This window comes from Scomber scombrus, chromosome 20 (genome assembly GCF_963691925.1).
Source record: "Scomber scombrus chromosome 20, fScoSco1.1, whole genome shotgun sequence".
In the NCBI taxonomy this organism is placed as follows: Eukaryota; Metazoa; Chordata; class Actinopteri; order Scombriformes; family Scombridae; genus Scomber; species Scomber scombrus.
In genome coordinates, this window is record NC_084989.1 from 4,185,794 (window position 1) to 4,202,854 (window position 17,061).

Genomic DNA, 17,061 nt, shown 5'->3' on the forward strand with positions numbered 1-17,061 from the left:
TAAGAAAAATTGGTTGGTTTAGTTGTTTTCTTACAACCATGGCCGTAGCTACCATTGAGGACACCGAGGTCATGTCCTCGTTATTTTTTTCTTGAAGTTTTGTTTAATTGTGAAGTGAAAATAGCCGACGAGACAATTATCCTTGCATCAACGGACCGTCATGTGACACGTACTTGAAGATTCCCCTGCCATGTCAAAACGAAAGTATCCGGCTATAGCCAGCGGTGGAGTGAAGCCTTGAAATCGCCAGAAATATGTTGTCTACATTTGTGAATTGGATTTGACCCGATTTTGCAAACTGTTCATTCATTGGATGAGCTCTTTTCTCCCTTTCCCAGCAGGCCGTGCTCCATTCCACATTTTAAGAACAAACAAAGAAAATAATATATTGCAGTTATAATTTTTAAATATACAACCATGGAAGTTGTAGAATACTGAAATAGGAGTTGATTTAAGTTGCACAATTGGAAATGATAAGAAAGAACTGGACCACAAGAATGACCATGATTGAGAAATGCACAGCAAGAAAGCAGTATGAATACATCATGGATTCAACCGAATTCACATAAATTGTAGTCTCATTTTTGACCTCGGTATTTGAAAAATACAGAGTGTGTGGTCCTGTGTGTGGTCCTGTTTATACAGATTTCCTGGTAATTTTGAGAGTTATTTGCAGGTATTTATTGGTTCATTTTAATGATATTTTACAAAAAGTATGCAGTTGTGTATAAATAATAAGAAAAATTGGTTGGTTTAGTTGTTTTCTTACAACCATGGCCGTAGCTACCATTGACGACACCGAGGTCATGTCCTCGGTATTTTTTTCTTGAAGTTTTGTTTAATTGTGAAGTGAAAATAGCCGACGAGACAATTATCCTTGCATCAACGGACCATCATGTGACACGTACTTGAAGATTCCCCTGCCATGTCAAAACGAAAGTATCCGGCTATAGCCAGCGGTGGAGTGAAGCCTTGAAATCGCCAGAAATATGTTGTCTACATTTGTGAATTGGATTTGGCCCCGATTTTGCAAACTGTTCATTCATTGGATGAGCTCTTTTCTCCATTTCCCAGCAGGCCGTGCTCCATTCCACATTTTAAGAACAAACAAAGAAAATAATATATTGCAGTTATAATTTTTAAATATACAACCATGGAAGTTGTAGAATACTGAAATAGGAGTTGATTTAAGTTGCACAATTGGAAATGATAAGAAAGAACTGGACCACAAGAATGACCATGATTGAGAAATGCACAGCAAGAAAGCAGTATGAATACATCATGGATTCAACCGAATTCACATAAATTGTAGTCTCATTTTTGACCTCGGTATTTGAAAAATACCGAGTGTGTGGTCCTGTGTGTGGTCCTGTTTATACAGATTTCCTGGTAATTTTGAGAGTTATTTGCAGGTATTTATTGGTTCATTTTAATGATATTTTACAAAAAGTATGCAGTTGTGTATAAATAATAAGAAAAATTGGTTGGTTTAGTTGTTTTCTTACAACCATGGCCGTAGCTACCATTGAGGACACCGAGGTCATGTCCTCGGTATTTTTTTCTTGAAGTTTTGTTTAATTGTGAAGTGAAAATAGCCGACGAGACAATTATCCTTGCATCAACGGACCGTCATGTCACACGTACTTGAAGATTCCCCTGCCATGTCAAAACGAAAGTATCCGGCTATAGCCAGCGGTGGAGTGAAGCCTTGAAATCGCCAGAAATATGTTGTCTACATTTGTGAATTGGATTTGACCCGATTTTGCAAACTGTTCATTCATTGGATGAGCTCTTTTCTCCCTTTCCCAGCAGGCCGTGCTCCATTCCACATTTTACGAACAAACAAAGAAAATAATATATTGCAGTTATAATTTTTAAATATACAACCATGGAAGTTGTAGAATACTGAAATAGGAGTTGATTTAAGTTGCACAATTGGAAATGATAAGAAAGAACTGGACCACAAGAATGACCATGATTGAGAAATGCACAGCAAGAAAGCAGTATGAATACATCATGGATTCAACCGAATTCACATAAATTGTAGTCTCATTTTTGACCTCGGTATTTGAAAAATCCTGGCTACGGCCTTGCTTACAACTAATACATTATATTGTTTGATGTGAAATCTACACAAATTAAAGGTATGTTTTTTTCTATGTATAATTAGGATAACTACTTTTGTTGGACGATATACTGGCCGAGAAAGAATCGTGATAAACGATATTATTGTCATTTTAAGACCATTTTATGCCACATGATAACTTTTGGTTCAAATACCATACTTACCTATTTGGGAGGTGCCAAGGAGAATTTTGAGTTTCTAGTAATGTTTGGAATCGTTTTTATATGTTGGGGTTTAGAAAAGGGATTTTATGAGTTAAATAGTTCATATACACATCAGTCCTTTTTCTGTCTTTTTTTCTATTCTGTTTTTCTCTATTCTTTTATTAATTCATTTATCTATTTATTTATTTATTTTTTTGTATATATTTATTTATTTTTTATTAATTTGTCCTATTGCTATTCATTTGCTTATTGACCTAATTTCAACATTATACTTTAGTATGTGGCCCTACCAGATGGGTGTGTTCTTATTTCTCTATCATTCATATCCGTCACCTCCTTAGCTGCTATTGATAATGCTGTTTGATCATTGAGCTGACCTGCAGTTTGAGTTATTCTCAATATATATAGATAAGATATTGGCTGACATTTAAATGATCACTCACCTCCCCCAGCTTTTGTTACATTTCTGTTGCTCAAGACTCCACTTCCTCATTCCTCCCACTCTCATGACTCTTTCAAAACATGTTTAATTTAATCATCAATGCAATAATGTCAGGCTCTTCTAAGTTTACATTGGCCTTGACTTTGCTCATGACATACCAGAGAAAAATGGATTGAAAGACCTCTTATCTGGAAGCATTACTTTGTGCTGAATCTGCTATTCATTCTTGACAGCTGGATTTTTCCTCGCTCTCCTCTAGTGGAAAGAATGGTAGAAATTTAAGCCAGGGTAACAATTTATCACTAGCAGTGCCGGTGTTTGGCAGGTGATCTGCAAAACAGAGACCATGTTAAGAATAAACTCTGGGAATGTTATAAATGAGAGTTTGTGGGTGGTCTCATTATTCACATGTGCAGGCCAAATCTTCTCTCTAATCTTAAAATATACAGAACTCAAATGTTTTATTTGCTGATATTTCAATTTATGTCTATAACATTTCTGCCATTTCCCCAATATGGAGTAATCGAGATGACTACAGTTTATTTTGCAACACTGACAGTACTAAAAGGTCTGACGCAGTTTCGTCACTGTTTCCATGTTCACTGGAAGTGTGTTTCAGTGTATTTGTAGTGTACTGGCTTGTTTAGATGTGGTATCATGGTTTGTGGTTGCTGTCACATGCTCGCATCCTCTCTTTCATGATGAAGACTCTGTAGTGATCACAAGACATTGATCGCAGTGCAGCCACTTACTATGCATGTTGGTTAAGGTAGTCAAATGTCATTCTACTTCCAGTATCTGACAACAGAAACAGAAATGCTTCTAAATGTAAGCATATATATACTGTGAATTTGGCTGCATTAAACCATGGTATATTCCATCACTGATAGCTGGAGATTGAATAGAGGTGGGCGGATGATGGGAATGTCATTAATTTTGCCAGTATTTGATCTAAACCAAAGTATAAAATTAAAATGTAGGAATTTTAAGCTAATTTAGTTGAGTTGGTTTTGAGTAAAAATAGTAATAAGTGATAAGCAGATACAGTATTTTCTGTAATTTTGGGGAACTCACCCTGTAAACCTTTCACCTGGGCCAATTTTCATGACAGTATTGTAAAGTTCGTGCTTACATGGGGGGACTGTCCAAATCAGCTATGAATATCCTCTGAATAGGAACGTAAAAAATGTGCACTTGAACTTCTACTCAAATCCTTGACAGTTGCTTTCTGAAAAGATGTTTTCAGTATGAAGAGGTGTTTTGAAAATATATGCAAGTATATTCTAGGAAATATGTGGCACATGAAGAGCAGACACATGTAGCTTTGTGATTTAATCAAATAGTTTAGATGAAGGCAAACACGCAAGCTAAACAAAACCCAACAAATCAGAACTAAAAAGTCTGAAGACATTACACCTGTTCCTAAATCTGTACATCTATACACCTGTCAAAACTAGAACAGATTTTTAAAAACTTGTTTTTTATATACAAAGCTGTAAATGGCCTTAAGACCTGATGCGTTGATGCATATGTACCTTCTGCACTTGCACTGTTATGATTGTGTTGTAGTTTCAGTGACTTGACCTTTTTGGTGCTTTCTCACAGTTTTATTTCCAAGTAAAAATGTGCATTACATGAAATGTGAGCAACTTGCCAGATAATAAAACATCACTGAACAACATCAACTGACATGATTCATTATAAACAGAACTAATAAAAAGAACATAACAAAAACAACAAGATTAAACCAATGAAGATCAGATAGATACAGGTATGGAAAATGAGTGTGCATGCTGATGCATGACTCACTGTTTTAAAAAGGCTAAAGTGTAGTCTGGCTTACCTAGACAGACATAGGTGTGAATACTTTAAATGGGATTATGGCTGATTATTAAATTATTTAACTTTAACCACAACCAGGACACCTTGGAACATTATTTCAGATTATTTCTTACAAATGGAGTTTCTCAGCTTTAAATGTACAGTAGAGCTTTATTTATCAACTTCTGACTACTAGAGGACAGTAAGTCTTCCAACCAGTTTGTAAATGAACCACCAGTGATCTATCTCTTCCTGTGGTTTTGGGCATAGCTAACTGACGTATGGGTGTTTCGATGGTTTATATTTTGGCTTTACTTCTGCTACAGACAGCATTATGTTCCTCAGAGTCTGACACTGCTCAATTCATTTTGTGTAGTTTTTGTGGACATCAGTGGCGGCTAGGGCGCCGCCCCCTCCAAATATCTAGATAAAGTCTATTTAAACATATTAAATATAAATTAATTAGATAATGCTAAATAATTATGAAATAAAAAATATTTGCTTGTAAAATGCACCTGTAAGTCTCTCAGCACCTGTCAGCATTCATTATAAATCGATTCCAAATTGTATTTTATTAATTACTATGTATATGTACTTCCTGTATGCGGGGCGCCGGCCTAATGGGAGTTAATGCAAGCCCTCAAACTTTTGACAAGCACATGACCTGAAGCTTTGCCCGTATGGTAGATCCAGACATTCTAAACCAGGGGAGGCTGCCTTTTGTATTTTTGCCCCAAGTACGCCCTACCTAAGCACCTGAGAGAGGCCCCTTCACTGAAAACTTAAAAAAACATTTTTATATAATGGCATTAAGACCTGATGCATTGATGCATATGTATCTTCTGCACTTGCACTTTTATGATTGTGTTGTAGTTTCAGTGACTTGACTTTTTTGGTGCTTTCTCACAGTTTTATTTCCAAGTAAAAATGTGCATTACATGAAATCAGAGCAACTTGCAAGAGAATAAAACATCACTGTACAACATCAACTGACATGATTCATTATAAACAGAACTAATAAAAAGAACATAACAAAATCAACAAGATTAAACCAATGAAGATCAGATAGATACAGGTATGGAAAATGAGTGTGCATGCTGATGCATGACTCACTGTTTTAAAAAGGCTAAAGTGTAGTCTGGCTTACCTAGACAGACATAGGTGTGAATACTTTAAATGGGATTATGGCTGATTATTAAATTATTTAACTTTAACCACAACCAGGACACCTTGGAACATTATTTCAGATTATTTCTTACAAATGGAGTTTCTCAGCTTTAAATGTACAGTAGAGCTTTATTTATCAACTTCTGACTACTAGAGGACAGTAAGTCTTCCAACCAGTTTGTAAATGAACCACCAGTGATCTATCTCTTCCTGTGGTTTTGGGCATAGCTAACTGACGTATGGGTGTTTCGATGGTTTATATTTTGGCTTTACTTCTGCTACAGACAGCATTATATTCCTCAGAGTTTGACACTGCTCAATTCATTTTGTGTAGTTTTTGTGGACATATTGCTTCTGCTGACCTGATCAACAGAAATATACTTCTTTAACCCTGGGAAGCGTTTTACCACCATCTGTCTGAAGTAGTTTTGGAACTTTTTCCCAACAAATGTATAGAAGATGGGACTGATGCAGAAGTAAATGTAGGCAAGATTACGAGTGACTTGTTCTGCATAACCCCTCCTCTTCCTTTCCTCACAGTCCATGCTTCCATGGTCAGTCAGTAGTACAACATTGTATGGGATCCAGCAAATAAAAAATAACAGGACAATGACAAATATCAACCTGACTGTCTTGAACTTGGTAACTAATTTGGATGATATGATAGTGATAGCAATCCTCACATAGCAGTACACAATAACAATCAGAGGAAAGAGCAAGAAAAGAAAAAGCTGAATGTAAAATGCAGAATTTCTCAGATGGATTACAGTATCATCTTTGACGTTACCAGGAACTTCCTGACAGAGTGTTGCATCATCAACGGCGTAATAAAAACTTCTGTATAGAATCATCGATGGGATGCACGCCAGACTGCTGACCAGCCACACCACAGCACAGCAGAGTAACGCGTAGCGTTGACTTCTCATTCGTGGCGCACCCAAGGAGTAAACGACTGCAAGGTGTCGGTCAAAGGTCAGGAGAACCAGAAACAGGACAGAACTGTAAAAGCCCAGGTAGTAGACACTGCCTACAATCTTGCACATAACGTTGCCAAAGATCCAGTTAGAGAGCTGCATGTACACTCCATGGAATGGAAGGCTGCTCATGAAGATCAAGGAGGACATCACTAGGTTCAGCAGCAAAATGTTGGTCACAGTGGTCAGCCTCTCAAACCTAACAAATGACCATTTCAATTATTAAATATTGAAGGAAAAAACAGCACAAGCATTTTTAACAGTTCTATTTTGCAACTTCCAAACTGTGGATTGGTTGGTGGCACTGTAGTACATCTAAGCATCTTTAGCATCCATTTTAGACAAGTGTGAATACTAGATAAACTAAGTGGTGGTGGCCTACTGAGGTGCATTATATTGATTGGTGTTCCTAATATTTTGCCCCTCTCATGTATGTGACCATGCACTGCACAGGCTTCACTGACTAGACAGAAACTGATTAAGAGCAGTCTATGAAATATCTCAAATTAAATTGCAGTGTATTGCAGTTATATAATTGCACAGGCTGACATCATGATTACGATTGCGATTAGATTAATAATGCAGCACTATATTGCAGTATGTAATAATACAACAGCCCTACATTATACCTTCATAAACACGATCATTTTTTAAGAGGTATTGATTCTACTTCACTGTCATTTCACTTGCATTATAAATACTCAATTGTAAAAACATATAGCTAAAATGTATGTAAGCCTTTAACTGCTAATGCTGGACTTCTTAAACACATAATCCTTATGTTTTTAATGAAATCAAACCCCATTTTTGATGCTGTGTTTGGCCGGCATTTTTGAGCAATAGCTACTCAATGCATTTACATTCAAGGTCTTTTTTTTTAGTATTAATTGTTATGGTATGGTTCACTAACCCTAACCCTTAGACAAAGGATTGTAATCCAGCATTGCAGTTTTTAATTTTATCTCAGTGGTATCAGCCTCACTGTTCACTCTCCTAACACTGTATCAGAGCTGTAGCAGCTGTTTTTCTGTTGTATATTTAACATAATATTTATACCTTCATAAACATTATCATTTTTTAAAATTCCACTTCATGGTCATTTTTGAGTCTGTATTTTGTGTTGCTGTTAAATTATGTAACACTTTCCTTTGGGGTGTTCAGATATGCTTCCTACCTAATTTACAACAATGAGTGTGGCTAAAATGGTTCTTCACTTACATTATAAATACTCAATTGTAAAAATATTTAGCTAAAATGTATGTAAGCCTTTAACTGCTAATTCTGGACTTCTTAAACGTATAATCCTTATATTTTCTAATTAAATCAATTTTTTATGCAGTGTTTGGCCGGCATTTTTGAGCAATAGGTATTCAATGCAATTATATTCAGTAACCAGCACTACAGTTTTTAATCTTATCTCAGTGGTATCAGCCTCACTGTTCACTCTCCTAACGCTGTATCAGAGCTGTAGCAGCTGTTTTTCTGTTTATTTAACATAATATTTCACTAGTGTTTGCTGCCCCTAGAATTCTGGGACTGTAGAATTAAATCACATTAGTTGCTGAATTGTAATGATTACAACTTTAATTTACTCCTATTACACATTTGAATAGAGTAATTCACAGGTAATTATAGTAAGGGTTGTGTGAACTTCACAAGTTTTCAAATGATACATTTGCTTCCTCTTATTGCTTTAAACTCCTAAACCAACAATTAGTTTAATATTCTTTTATTTCTGCTGAGTTTAGTTTGTCCACTCACCGATGGATGATGACCAGGACCAGCCCGTTGCCAACCAGACTGAAGAGAAACATGAAGTAGTAAATGTAGGAAATTTGAGCTCCCAGATAGTTTACAGCTTCACTGTTACATATTTCTACTGGGTCATCGTAGCCGTCAGTGTAATTGCTATAGTCGTCATCATATGTTATATTTGCCATCTTCTCCTCAAATGTAAGCAGGGAAATCTGTGAGAAACACAAATGTAACAGTCATATATAAAACATTCACAATATGATGCAGTGATGCAGTCAGTATCAAAGTAACACTGTAAAATTAGCAGCTGTATAGTAATATATGAGAACTATCAATCTCTGCATGCATGCAAATAAGAAGAGCTAGAAAACAATCCCTTTAACTGAGAACCTCCAAGGAGCCCCAGAGGTAAATCAGATGTTTGTGGGAATGAGGATCAGGCTAAGCTGAGCTGACTTACCGCCTGGCCAGCAGAGAAGCTTCTCCTTGTTGTCTGACTCTGAGAACCAGAGAGCTGTCTGACTCGGTTCAGGTCAAGTTCCTACATGACAAGTCAGCCAGATAAGGGAAGGAAGTACCAAAAAAGTGTGTGTGTGTGTGTGTGTGTGTGTGTGTGTGTGTGTGTGTGTGTGTGTGTGTGTGTGTGTGTGTGTGTGTGTGTGTGTGTGTGTGTGTGTGTGTGTGTTTTCTCCAACGCACTGAGGGAGGTGCTGAACAGCAGCTCAGTGTAAGTGAAGATAAATAAATGACACATAAACTGATTGTTACAATTATAGCATCAGATGATTATTATTTTACGGAGCTGTTGATTTTGTATGCTTATGCCAACCGCAGAGGAGTGATAAATGTATCCTGAGTTCATTGGAAAAATGTAGCCACTACTCTACTCCTGTTGTCTGTTGATAGTAAAAGTTAAAGTTCACTAGATTAAGTTAGCTGTAAGGGAGAGCGGGCTAGAGTTTACTGTAAATGTTACTGGCTGGCCTATCTGCACCAATGTTTTTAGTTCAGTAGTAGACAGTCAAGATCCAGAAGTACTAAGTGAGGGAAAATAATATTGTTGTTTGGTTATTTTGGTTTTTTTTGTGTTTTTTACGGTGTCCATCATAACCCATAATTATATGATTAATGCTATCCCTATTCGAGTACAGGCCGGGAATAAAATAACCTATTAAAAAAAAAATGTTTTGCTGTGTCCAGTCCCATTCTTTATGATCAGGCCATAAAGGATATATTTATTATTTATTATTTATTAATTTATTTTAAATTTGCCCAGTTCCATGGGAACTTGCCCAGATTGTCCGTGTGGTAAATCAGGCCATCCATAAAGGGGAGGCTGTTTTTTGTATATATGCCCCAAGTACATGGAACCCCCTACCTGAGGACCTGAGAGAGGACCCCACACTGAACACTTAGGTTTAAAACATTACCTTTCATGACAACTAAGTTCTTCATGTTTGTTTTTTTGTATAATTTGACATTTGTATATTCTGCACTGATTCTTATATAACTGCATTAAAACCTGATGCCTTGATACATATGTATCTTCTGCACTTTTATGATTGTGTTGTAGTTTCAGTGACTTGACTTTTTTGGTGCTTTTTCAGTTTTATTTCCAAGTAAAAATGTGCATTACATGAAATGTGACCAACTTGCCAGATAATAAAACATCACTACAATATTAGCTGATGTGACGGGGGTGAAATCTCAGTTTGTAATCTTGCAGTCTTACTGAGGAGCACTCTGTCAATCAGCACACCAGTCAACATATATTAAAATAATACCATTTATTAGTTTAAAACAATGAATACAAGTATGCTTAAAAGAGTCCTTAAAAATAATGCGGTCCAGATGTCAGTGGTGGTGGCCCCTCTTCTGGTTCGTAGAGCAGGAAACAGCGTGGCCAGGGGAAGAAGGCCACATTAGCAGGAAAAGGAATCTCCTGGTTAGCAATCTGACTCCTGTTTCTCATATTTGCCCAATCCGTCCCAAAGCACAGCCCGAATATGCCCTCAAACACAAAAGGTCAATTCCAAAATAATTTTTAGCATGCTGCAAAATCAAAAGAAAGAAATAATACCTCTATAAACAAAAGCAAACTAAAGAAGCACACAAAAAAAAATTTGACCAAGGCATAGGGTGGCTTCATGGCTGTATGAATTCCCCAATAAATGAACTGGCAAATGTAGCAGGTATCGAGTGTTTGAGAGAGGTACGCTTCACCCCTCCCCGGGTCCAATAGCGCTTTCCTCTCTTGTCTCCTTCTCTGTGCCTATGTCAGCCTGACGATGCTCCATTCTGCCGCTGCACTTGGTCAACGCCCCGCTCTGCTTCGTCTCGGTGTCACCCGCTTCCTGGCAGTCCTCCTTCCCTCCTGACTCCGTCTCAACGTCCGCTCTGCATGCCCGCGCTCTCTCTGCTAACAACACCGACACTGGGAAGGGAAGAAGAAACCCGCCTGCCCGCACCCCCAAATCACCACCATCCTTCCTGAGCGGTCTGGTGTTTCTAATCCCCCCTTCTAATTGTCAATCAGCCTGTGCCTATACACACATACTAAGGAGAGATGGAACCAACACACACGCCATGTGACAAATGACATGATTCGTTATAAATAGAACTGATAAAAAGAACATTAACAACAATAAAAGTTAAACCAATGACAAAATCAGAGCGGATATAGATACAGTCATGAACAAATGAGTGTACATGCTGATGCATGACTCAGACTCACTGCTTTGGAAGAGCTCCCTTTATTTTTTTTTGTTTTTTTGTTACAAATTATACTGATATTTTGGTGAAGATCCAACTGAAGTGTATTCAGGAAAAGCTGTCAGAGATATGGATACATATTAAAAATTAAAAATGAGAGTTTAGGCTGTATGGCAAAAATACAGAGCAAGCTACTGCATGCATAACATCCAAAAGTCTTTTAAACACACATATCAACACATAATAATAAATATTGCTGAGATATGTAACGATTGAGTAACTGTGGATCCCTTCCCCCTTAATTCTGTACAAAAGCCCAACTTATGATGCAGTTAACTCTAACATTGGGTGCACAATTGACAACTTATTGAGGGATCAGTGTAAGTGTGGTCTGACCTATCTAACAGACATAGTTGTGAATACTTACTAAAATGAATAATAAAACCACATCCAGGACCAACTGTAACATTATTTCACATTATTTCTTGCAAATGGAGTTGTTCAGCTTTAAATATAAATATATTAAATTATTTTCATCAACTTCTTACTACTAGAGGACAGTAAGTCTCCCAAACCAGTTTGTAAATGAACCACCAGTGATCTATCTCTTCCTGTTGTTAAGCTAAACCACATGAGGGTGTGGTCATAATGAAGAGGCAGCAGCTTTGTTTTGGGCGTAGCTAACTGACATATGGATGTTGTAATGGTTTATATTTTGGTTTCACTTCTGCTACAGACAGCATTATATTCCTCAGAGTTTGACACTGTTCATTTATTTGATGTACTTTTTGTGGACATATTGCTTCTGCTGACCTGATCAACAGAAATATACTTCTTTAACCCTGGGAAGCGTTTTACCACCATCTGTCTGAAGTAGTTTTGGAACTTTTTCCCAACAAATGTATAGAAGATGGGACTGATGCAGAAGTAAAGGTAGGCAAGCTTACGAGTGACTTGTTCTGCATAACCTCTCCTCTGAATTTCCTCACAGTCCACGCTTCCATTGTCAGTCAGTAGTACAACATTGTATGGGATCCAGCAAATAAAAAATAACAGGACAATGACAAATATCAACCTGACTGTCTTGAACTTGGTAACTAATTTGGATGATATGACAGTGATAGCAATCCTCACATAGCAGTACACAATAACAATCAGAGGAAAGAGCAAGAAAAGAAAAAGCTGAATGTAAAATGCAGAATTTCTCAGATGGATTGCATAAGTAACCATCAAGTCACCAGGATATTCCTGACAGAGCGTTGTGTCATCAAGGGCGTGAGGAAAAGTTCTGAGTAGAATCATCGACGGGATGCACGCCAGACTGCTTACCAGCCACACCACAGCACAGCAGAGTAACCCGTAGCGTTGATTTCTCATTCGTGGTGCACCCAAGGAGTAAACGACTGCAAGGTGTCGGTCAAAGGTCAGGAGAGCCAGAAACAGGACAGAACTGTAAAAGCCCAGGTAGTAGACACTGCCTACAATCTTACACATAACATTGCCAAAGATCCAGTTAGAGAGCTGCATGTACACTCCATGGAATGGAAGGCTGCTCATGAAGATCAAGGAGGACATCACTAGGTTCAGCAGCAAAATGTTGGTCACAGTGGTCAGCCTCTCAAACCTAACAAATGACCATTTCAAAAGTTAAATGTTTTTAAGGAAAAAACAGCACAAGCATTTTTGACAGTAATATTTTGCAACTTCCAAACTGTGGATTGGTTGGTGGCACTGAAGTAATTCTAAGCATCTTTAGCATCCATATTAGACAAGTGTGACTACTAGATATTCAACGTGGGCAGGGTTGTCATAGCACGGCTGCACGAAACTGCTGTGACTTCGTTTTATAAGCGACACAAAGACATAAACAATGGAGGACATGGAGGCGATGCTGTACTTGCTGCTGTATGTGGCTTTTTGTCACCAGGCGGGGAGTTCCGGTCCTCTGAAATTATGCCAATGCGGAAGTAACTTAAAACTGCATTCTATGAAATGGCCACCAGGGGGCGACCGTTTTGGTGTCAAAAGGACTTCCGTCTCTATACAAGTTAATGGAGAATTCACCAACTTCTCACTTGATTTATAACCTCAGTAAACGTTTTCAAAATGTGTTTATGGTCTCAATCGCTAGTTTAAAGCCTTCTTCAATGCACTATGATGTTCATTTGTGAAATTTTGGCCTCCCTGATTTTATATGTGACGATAAAGCAGGGTATGCATTAGGGCGTGGCTATGTCATGATTGACAGGTTGATTGGTTCACAGGTTCAGGAGGGCGCCTCTTGCTCCTCCTGAAGCCCATATAAGTAGAATCCCTGGGTTTTTTTACCAGGCATGCACCTGAAATTTTCAAGATGTTGCTGAAACTATTCGCTTCCAAGCAGCAGTCCACAAACCAATGGGTGACGTCACGGATGTTACGTCCATTTTATTTACAGTCTATATTTGTCACACACAAAGCAAGGCAATTGAGCCGTATGGCTGTAACGCTGTTGCCGGTATTTAAAAATGTTGGGGTTGATTCTTGTGTGGGACGGCTCATGACTCTTCCAGTCAAGACTCTCTGACCAATTAGTGGCTGGCAGTCTGTTGACGTCACATTAAGTATTGGCTCGGCTCGCTTGGAACCTCGCCAGAGCAGGTACTACAAAAGTACCAGGTACCAGGTACTACTAATGGAAACGCAAAAAAGTATAGTCTGATCTGATAGATCTGTATAGTCGAAAAACACCATAAGTGGTGGTGGCCTACTGGGGTGCATTATATTGACTGGTGTTCATAATATTTTGCCCCTCTCATGTATGTGACCATGCACTGCACAGGCTTCACTGACTAGACAGAGCCCGATTAAGAGCAGTCTATGAAATATCTCTGCTCATGGTGCGTAGATGACCAAATGTTCTGACGTGTACATTAGTTCAATTGAATTAAATTTCAGTCTGTTGCGGTTATATAATTGCACAGGCTGACATCGTGATTATGAATGCCATTAGATTGGTACATTTTCATGCAGCATGTAATGACACAACAGCCCTACATTATAAACATGATCATTTTTTAAGAGGTTTTGGAGGCTGTATTTTGTATTTCTGTTCAATAATATAACACTGTAGTTGGGGGTGTTCAGCTACACTGAATCAGAGCTGTAGCAGCTGCTTTTCTGTTGTATATTTAACAAAATATTTCATTAGTTTTTGCCGTCCCCAGAATTCTGGGACTGTAGTATTTTCTTTTTTTTAAATTAATATTTTGGTGACAATAATAATAAAACACACACAACAACAACAGCAACCACAACAAAACTAAACAAAAAATTAAAAAAGAGAAAGAACTGGGACTGTAGTATTAAATAACACTTGTTGCTGAAGGATTACAACTTTGATTTACTCCTAGTACAGTTTCAATCATACAGTAATTCACAGATAATTTTAGTAAGGGTTGTGTGAACTTCACAAGTTTTCAAATGGTACATTTGCTTCCTCTTATTGCTTTAAACTGCTAAACCAACAATTAGTTAAATATTCTTTCATTTCTGCTGAGTTTTGTTTGTCCACTCACCGATGGATGATGACCAGGACCAGCCCGTTGCCAACCAGACTGATAAGAAACATGATGTAGTAAATTAAGGAAATTTGAGCTCCCAGATAGTTTACAGCTTCACTGTTACATATTTCTACTGGTCCCTCGTCGCTGTCATTGTAATCGTAAGAGTTGTAATAAAATGTTATATTTTCCATCTTCTCCTCAAATGTAAGCAGGGAAATCTGTGAGAAACACAAATGTAACAGTCATATATAAAACATTCACAATATGATGCAATGATGCAGTCAGTATCAAAGTAACACTGTAAAATTAGCAGCTGTATAGTAATATATGAGAACTATCAATCTCTGCATGGATGCAAATAAGAAAAGCTAGAAAACAAACCCTTTAACTGAGAATCTCCAAGGAGCTCCAGAGGTAAATCAGATGTTTGTGGGAATGAGGATCAGGCTACGCTGAGCTGACTTACCACCTGGCCAGCAGAGAAGCTTCTCATTGTTGCCTGACTATGAGAGCCATTCTATATAATAGGTCAGCCAGATAGGGGAAGGAAGTCTCAAAAAAGAGTGTTTAGAGGGTGTAAGAACCACAGCCTTAAAACAAAACAAAACTCCACTCAAAGTGATGCCAAAAGTCGTTGTTGCTGTTGAGCAACATTTACTGATAACTTCTACACAGTGATATGGAGTGAAAACTGCAATATAAAAACAATAAAGAAAAAGAAATTACAGCATTGTCTCATTTTTGATTAACTTAATTAAACTTTAAACAATTACTTTAAATATATTTGTAAATAAAATGTACATTTATTACATAGATTTTTAACAATTAATCCATAATATATGAATGTTAATGTATGAATGATAAAGTACACCTACTCATGACATTGATTTGTCAGTCATTCTTTGTGGATGCGAGTGACACTTGAAGTCAATGATTTTCCACTTTTGGAAGCCATTTTCATGTGTTGCCAATACTGATCTCATCTGTCTTTTCACTTTGGTGTTATTGAATGGGTTAAAGAACCACAGGCTTAACACTGAACTGAAAACTGCAATGTAAAAACAATGGAGAAAAAAAAACTGAGCTCAGGGCGGTACTGAACAACGGTCCAGTGCAAGTGAAGATAAATAAATGGTAAATAAACTGATTGTTACAATGATAGCATCAGATGATTTTTTTTTTATTTTTTTTTGCTGTTGATTTTGTATGCTTATGCCAACCGCAGAGGGTGATAGAGTTCTGTGTACAGTTGTGATTCTTAGCATGCAGGCTGCACACTGGACTGCAAGTGAGTGTATGATATTCTTTTAAAAATGTTTTTTTGTCATTAGGAAAAATGTAGCCACTACTCCACTACTATTTTTTGTTGATAGTAAAAGTTAAAGTTCACTAGATTAAGTTAGCTGTAAGGGAGAGCGGGCTAGAGTTTACTGTAAATGTTACTGGCTGGCCTATCTGCACCAGTGTTTTGAGCTCAGTAGTAGACAGTTAAGTCCAATCCGGGAGTAAAAGACCACACACACAAAAAAAAATGTCTCTGTGTCTTGTCCCATCCTCTATGATCAGACCTAAGAGATATATGTGTATGTATACAAATATGTATGTGTGTGTGCATATATGTATATATATATATATGTGTCTCAGTGTGTGTGTGTTGTATGTATATGTATGTGTATATATATATTTTCTAAATGTACCCAATTCCCTCGGCACTTTCCCAGATTGGCCGTTTGGTAAATCTCGCCATGCTAAAGCTGTGCAGGCTGCCTTTTGTATTTTTGTCCCAAGTAGATGGAATGCATATGTATCTTCTGTACTTGCACTTTTATGATTGTGTTGAAGTTAGTGACTTACATTTTTTGGTGTTTTTTCACAATTTTATTTGTAATGTGCATTAAATCAAATCTGACCAACTTGCAAGAGAAATAAAACATCACTGTACAACATCAACTGACATGATTCATTATAAACAGAACTAATAAAAAGAACATAAACAACAAGATTAAACCAATGACAAAATCAGAGCAGATATAGATACAGGCATGGAAAATGAGTGTGCATGCTGATGCATGACTCACTGTTTTGGAAAAGTTCAATTATTTGGATCTGGCTAATACTGGTGTTTTAATTATGCATAGTTAATCTTGCTCTTATCATAACAAAAAGTATTACACTTTACACTTCTAATTTTTTTTATTTTGTTACAAATTACACTGACATTTTGGTGGGGAGCCAAATGGAGTGTAGTCAGGAAAAGCTGTCAGAGATACAGATACATATTAAAATGAGAGTTTAGGCTATATGCCAAAAATACAGAGAGAGACACTTTTTGTATAACATAGATACACACACAGTT

At 37.3% G+C, this 17,061-nt stretch overlaps 2 protein-coding genes across 2 annotated transcripts; both read right to left on the reverse strand.

Annotated features, from left to right (window-relative positions):
• Positions 1-5,062: 5,062 nt before the first annotated feature.
• On the reverse strand, positions 5,063-8,959 carry LOC134002381 (C-C chemokine receptor type 3-like). Its single transcript, XM_062441721.1, has 3 exons — positions 8,909-8,959; positions 8,455-8,660; positions 5,063-6,892 (listed from the first exon to the last, which is right to left on the reverse strand). The coding sequence occupies exons 2-3, from the start codon at positions 8,631-8,633 to the stop codon at positions 6,019-6,021; spliced, it is 1,053 nt and encodes a 350-aa protein (XP_062297705.1). The 5' UTR covers positions 8,634-8,660; positions 8,909-8,959; the 3' UTR covers positions 5,063-6,018.
• A 2,781-nt stretch (positions 8,960-11,740) lies between these two features.
• LOC134002605 (C-C chemokine receptor type 3-like) lies at positions 11,741-15,198 on the reverse strand. Its single transcript, XM_062441953.1, has 3 exons — positions 15,172-15,198; positions 14,718-14,923; positions 11,741-12,784 (listed from the first exon to the last, which is right to left on the reverse strand). Exons 1-3 carry the CDS (start codon positions 15,196-15,198, stop codon positions 11,929-11,931), a joined length of 1,089 nt encoding a protein of 362 aa, XP_062297937.1. The 3' UTR covers positions 11,741-11,928.
• Positions 15,199-17,061: the final 1,863 nt, after the last annotated feature.

Excerpts from the sequence above, each read along its gene's own strand:
- LOC134002605 (XM_062441953.1), bottom strand. The coding sequence starts at position 15,198 with ATGAGAAGCTTCTCTGCTGGCCAGGTG. Across the intron at positions 14,924-15,171 it reads GCTTCTCTGCTGGCCAGGTG|ATTTCCCTGCTTACATTTGA; the intron begins GTAAGTCAGCTC and ends TGTTTCTCACAG. Across the intron at positions 12,785-14,717 it reads GTCCTGGTCATCATCCATCG|GTTTGAGAGGCTGACCACTG; the intron begins GTGAGTGGACAA and ends GTCATTTGTTAG.
- LOC134002381 (XM_062441721.1), bottom strand. The coding sequence starts at position 8,633 with ATGGCAAATATAACATATGATGACGACTATAGCAATTACACTGACGGC. Across the intron at positions 6,893-8,454 it reads GTCCTGGTCATCATCCATCG|GTTTGAGAGGCTGACCACTG; the intron begins GTGAGTGGACAA and ends GTCATTTGTTAG.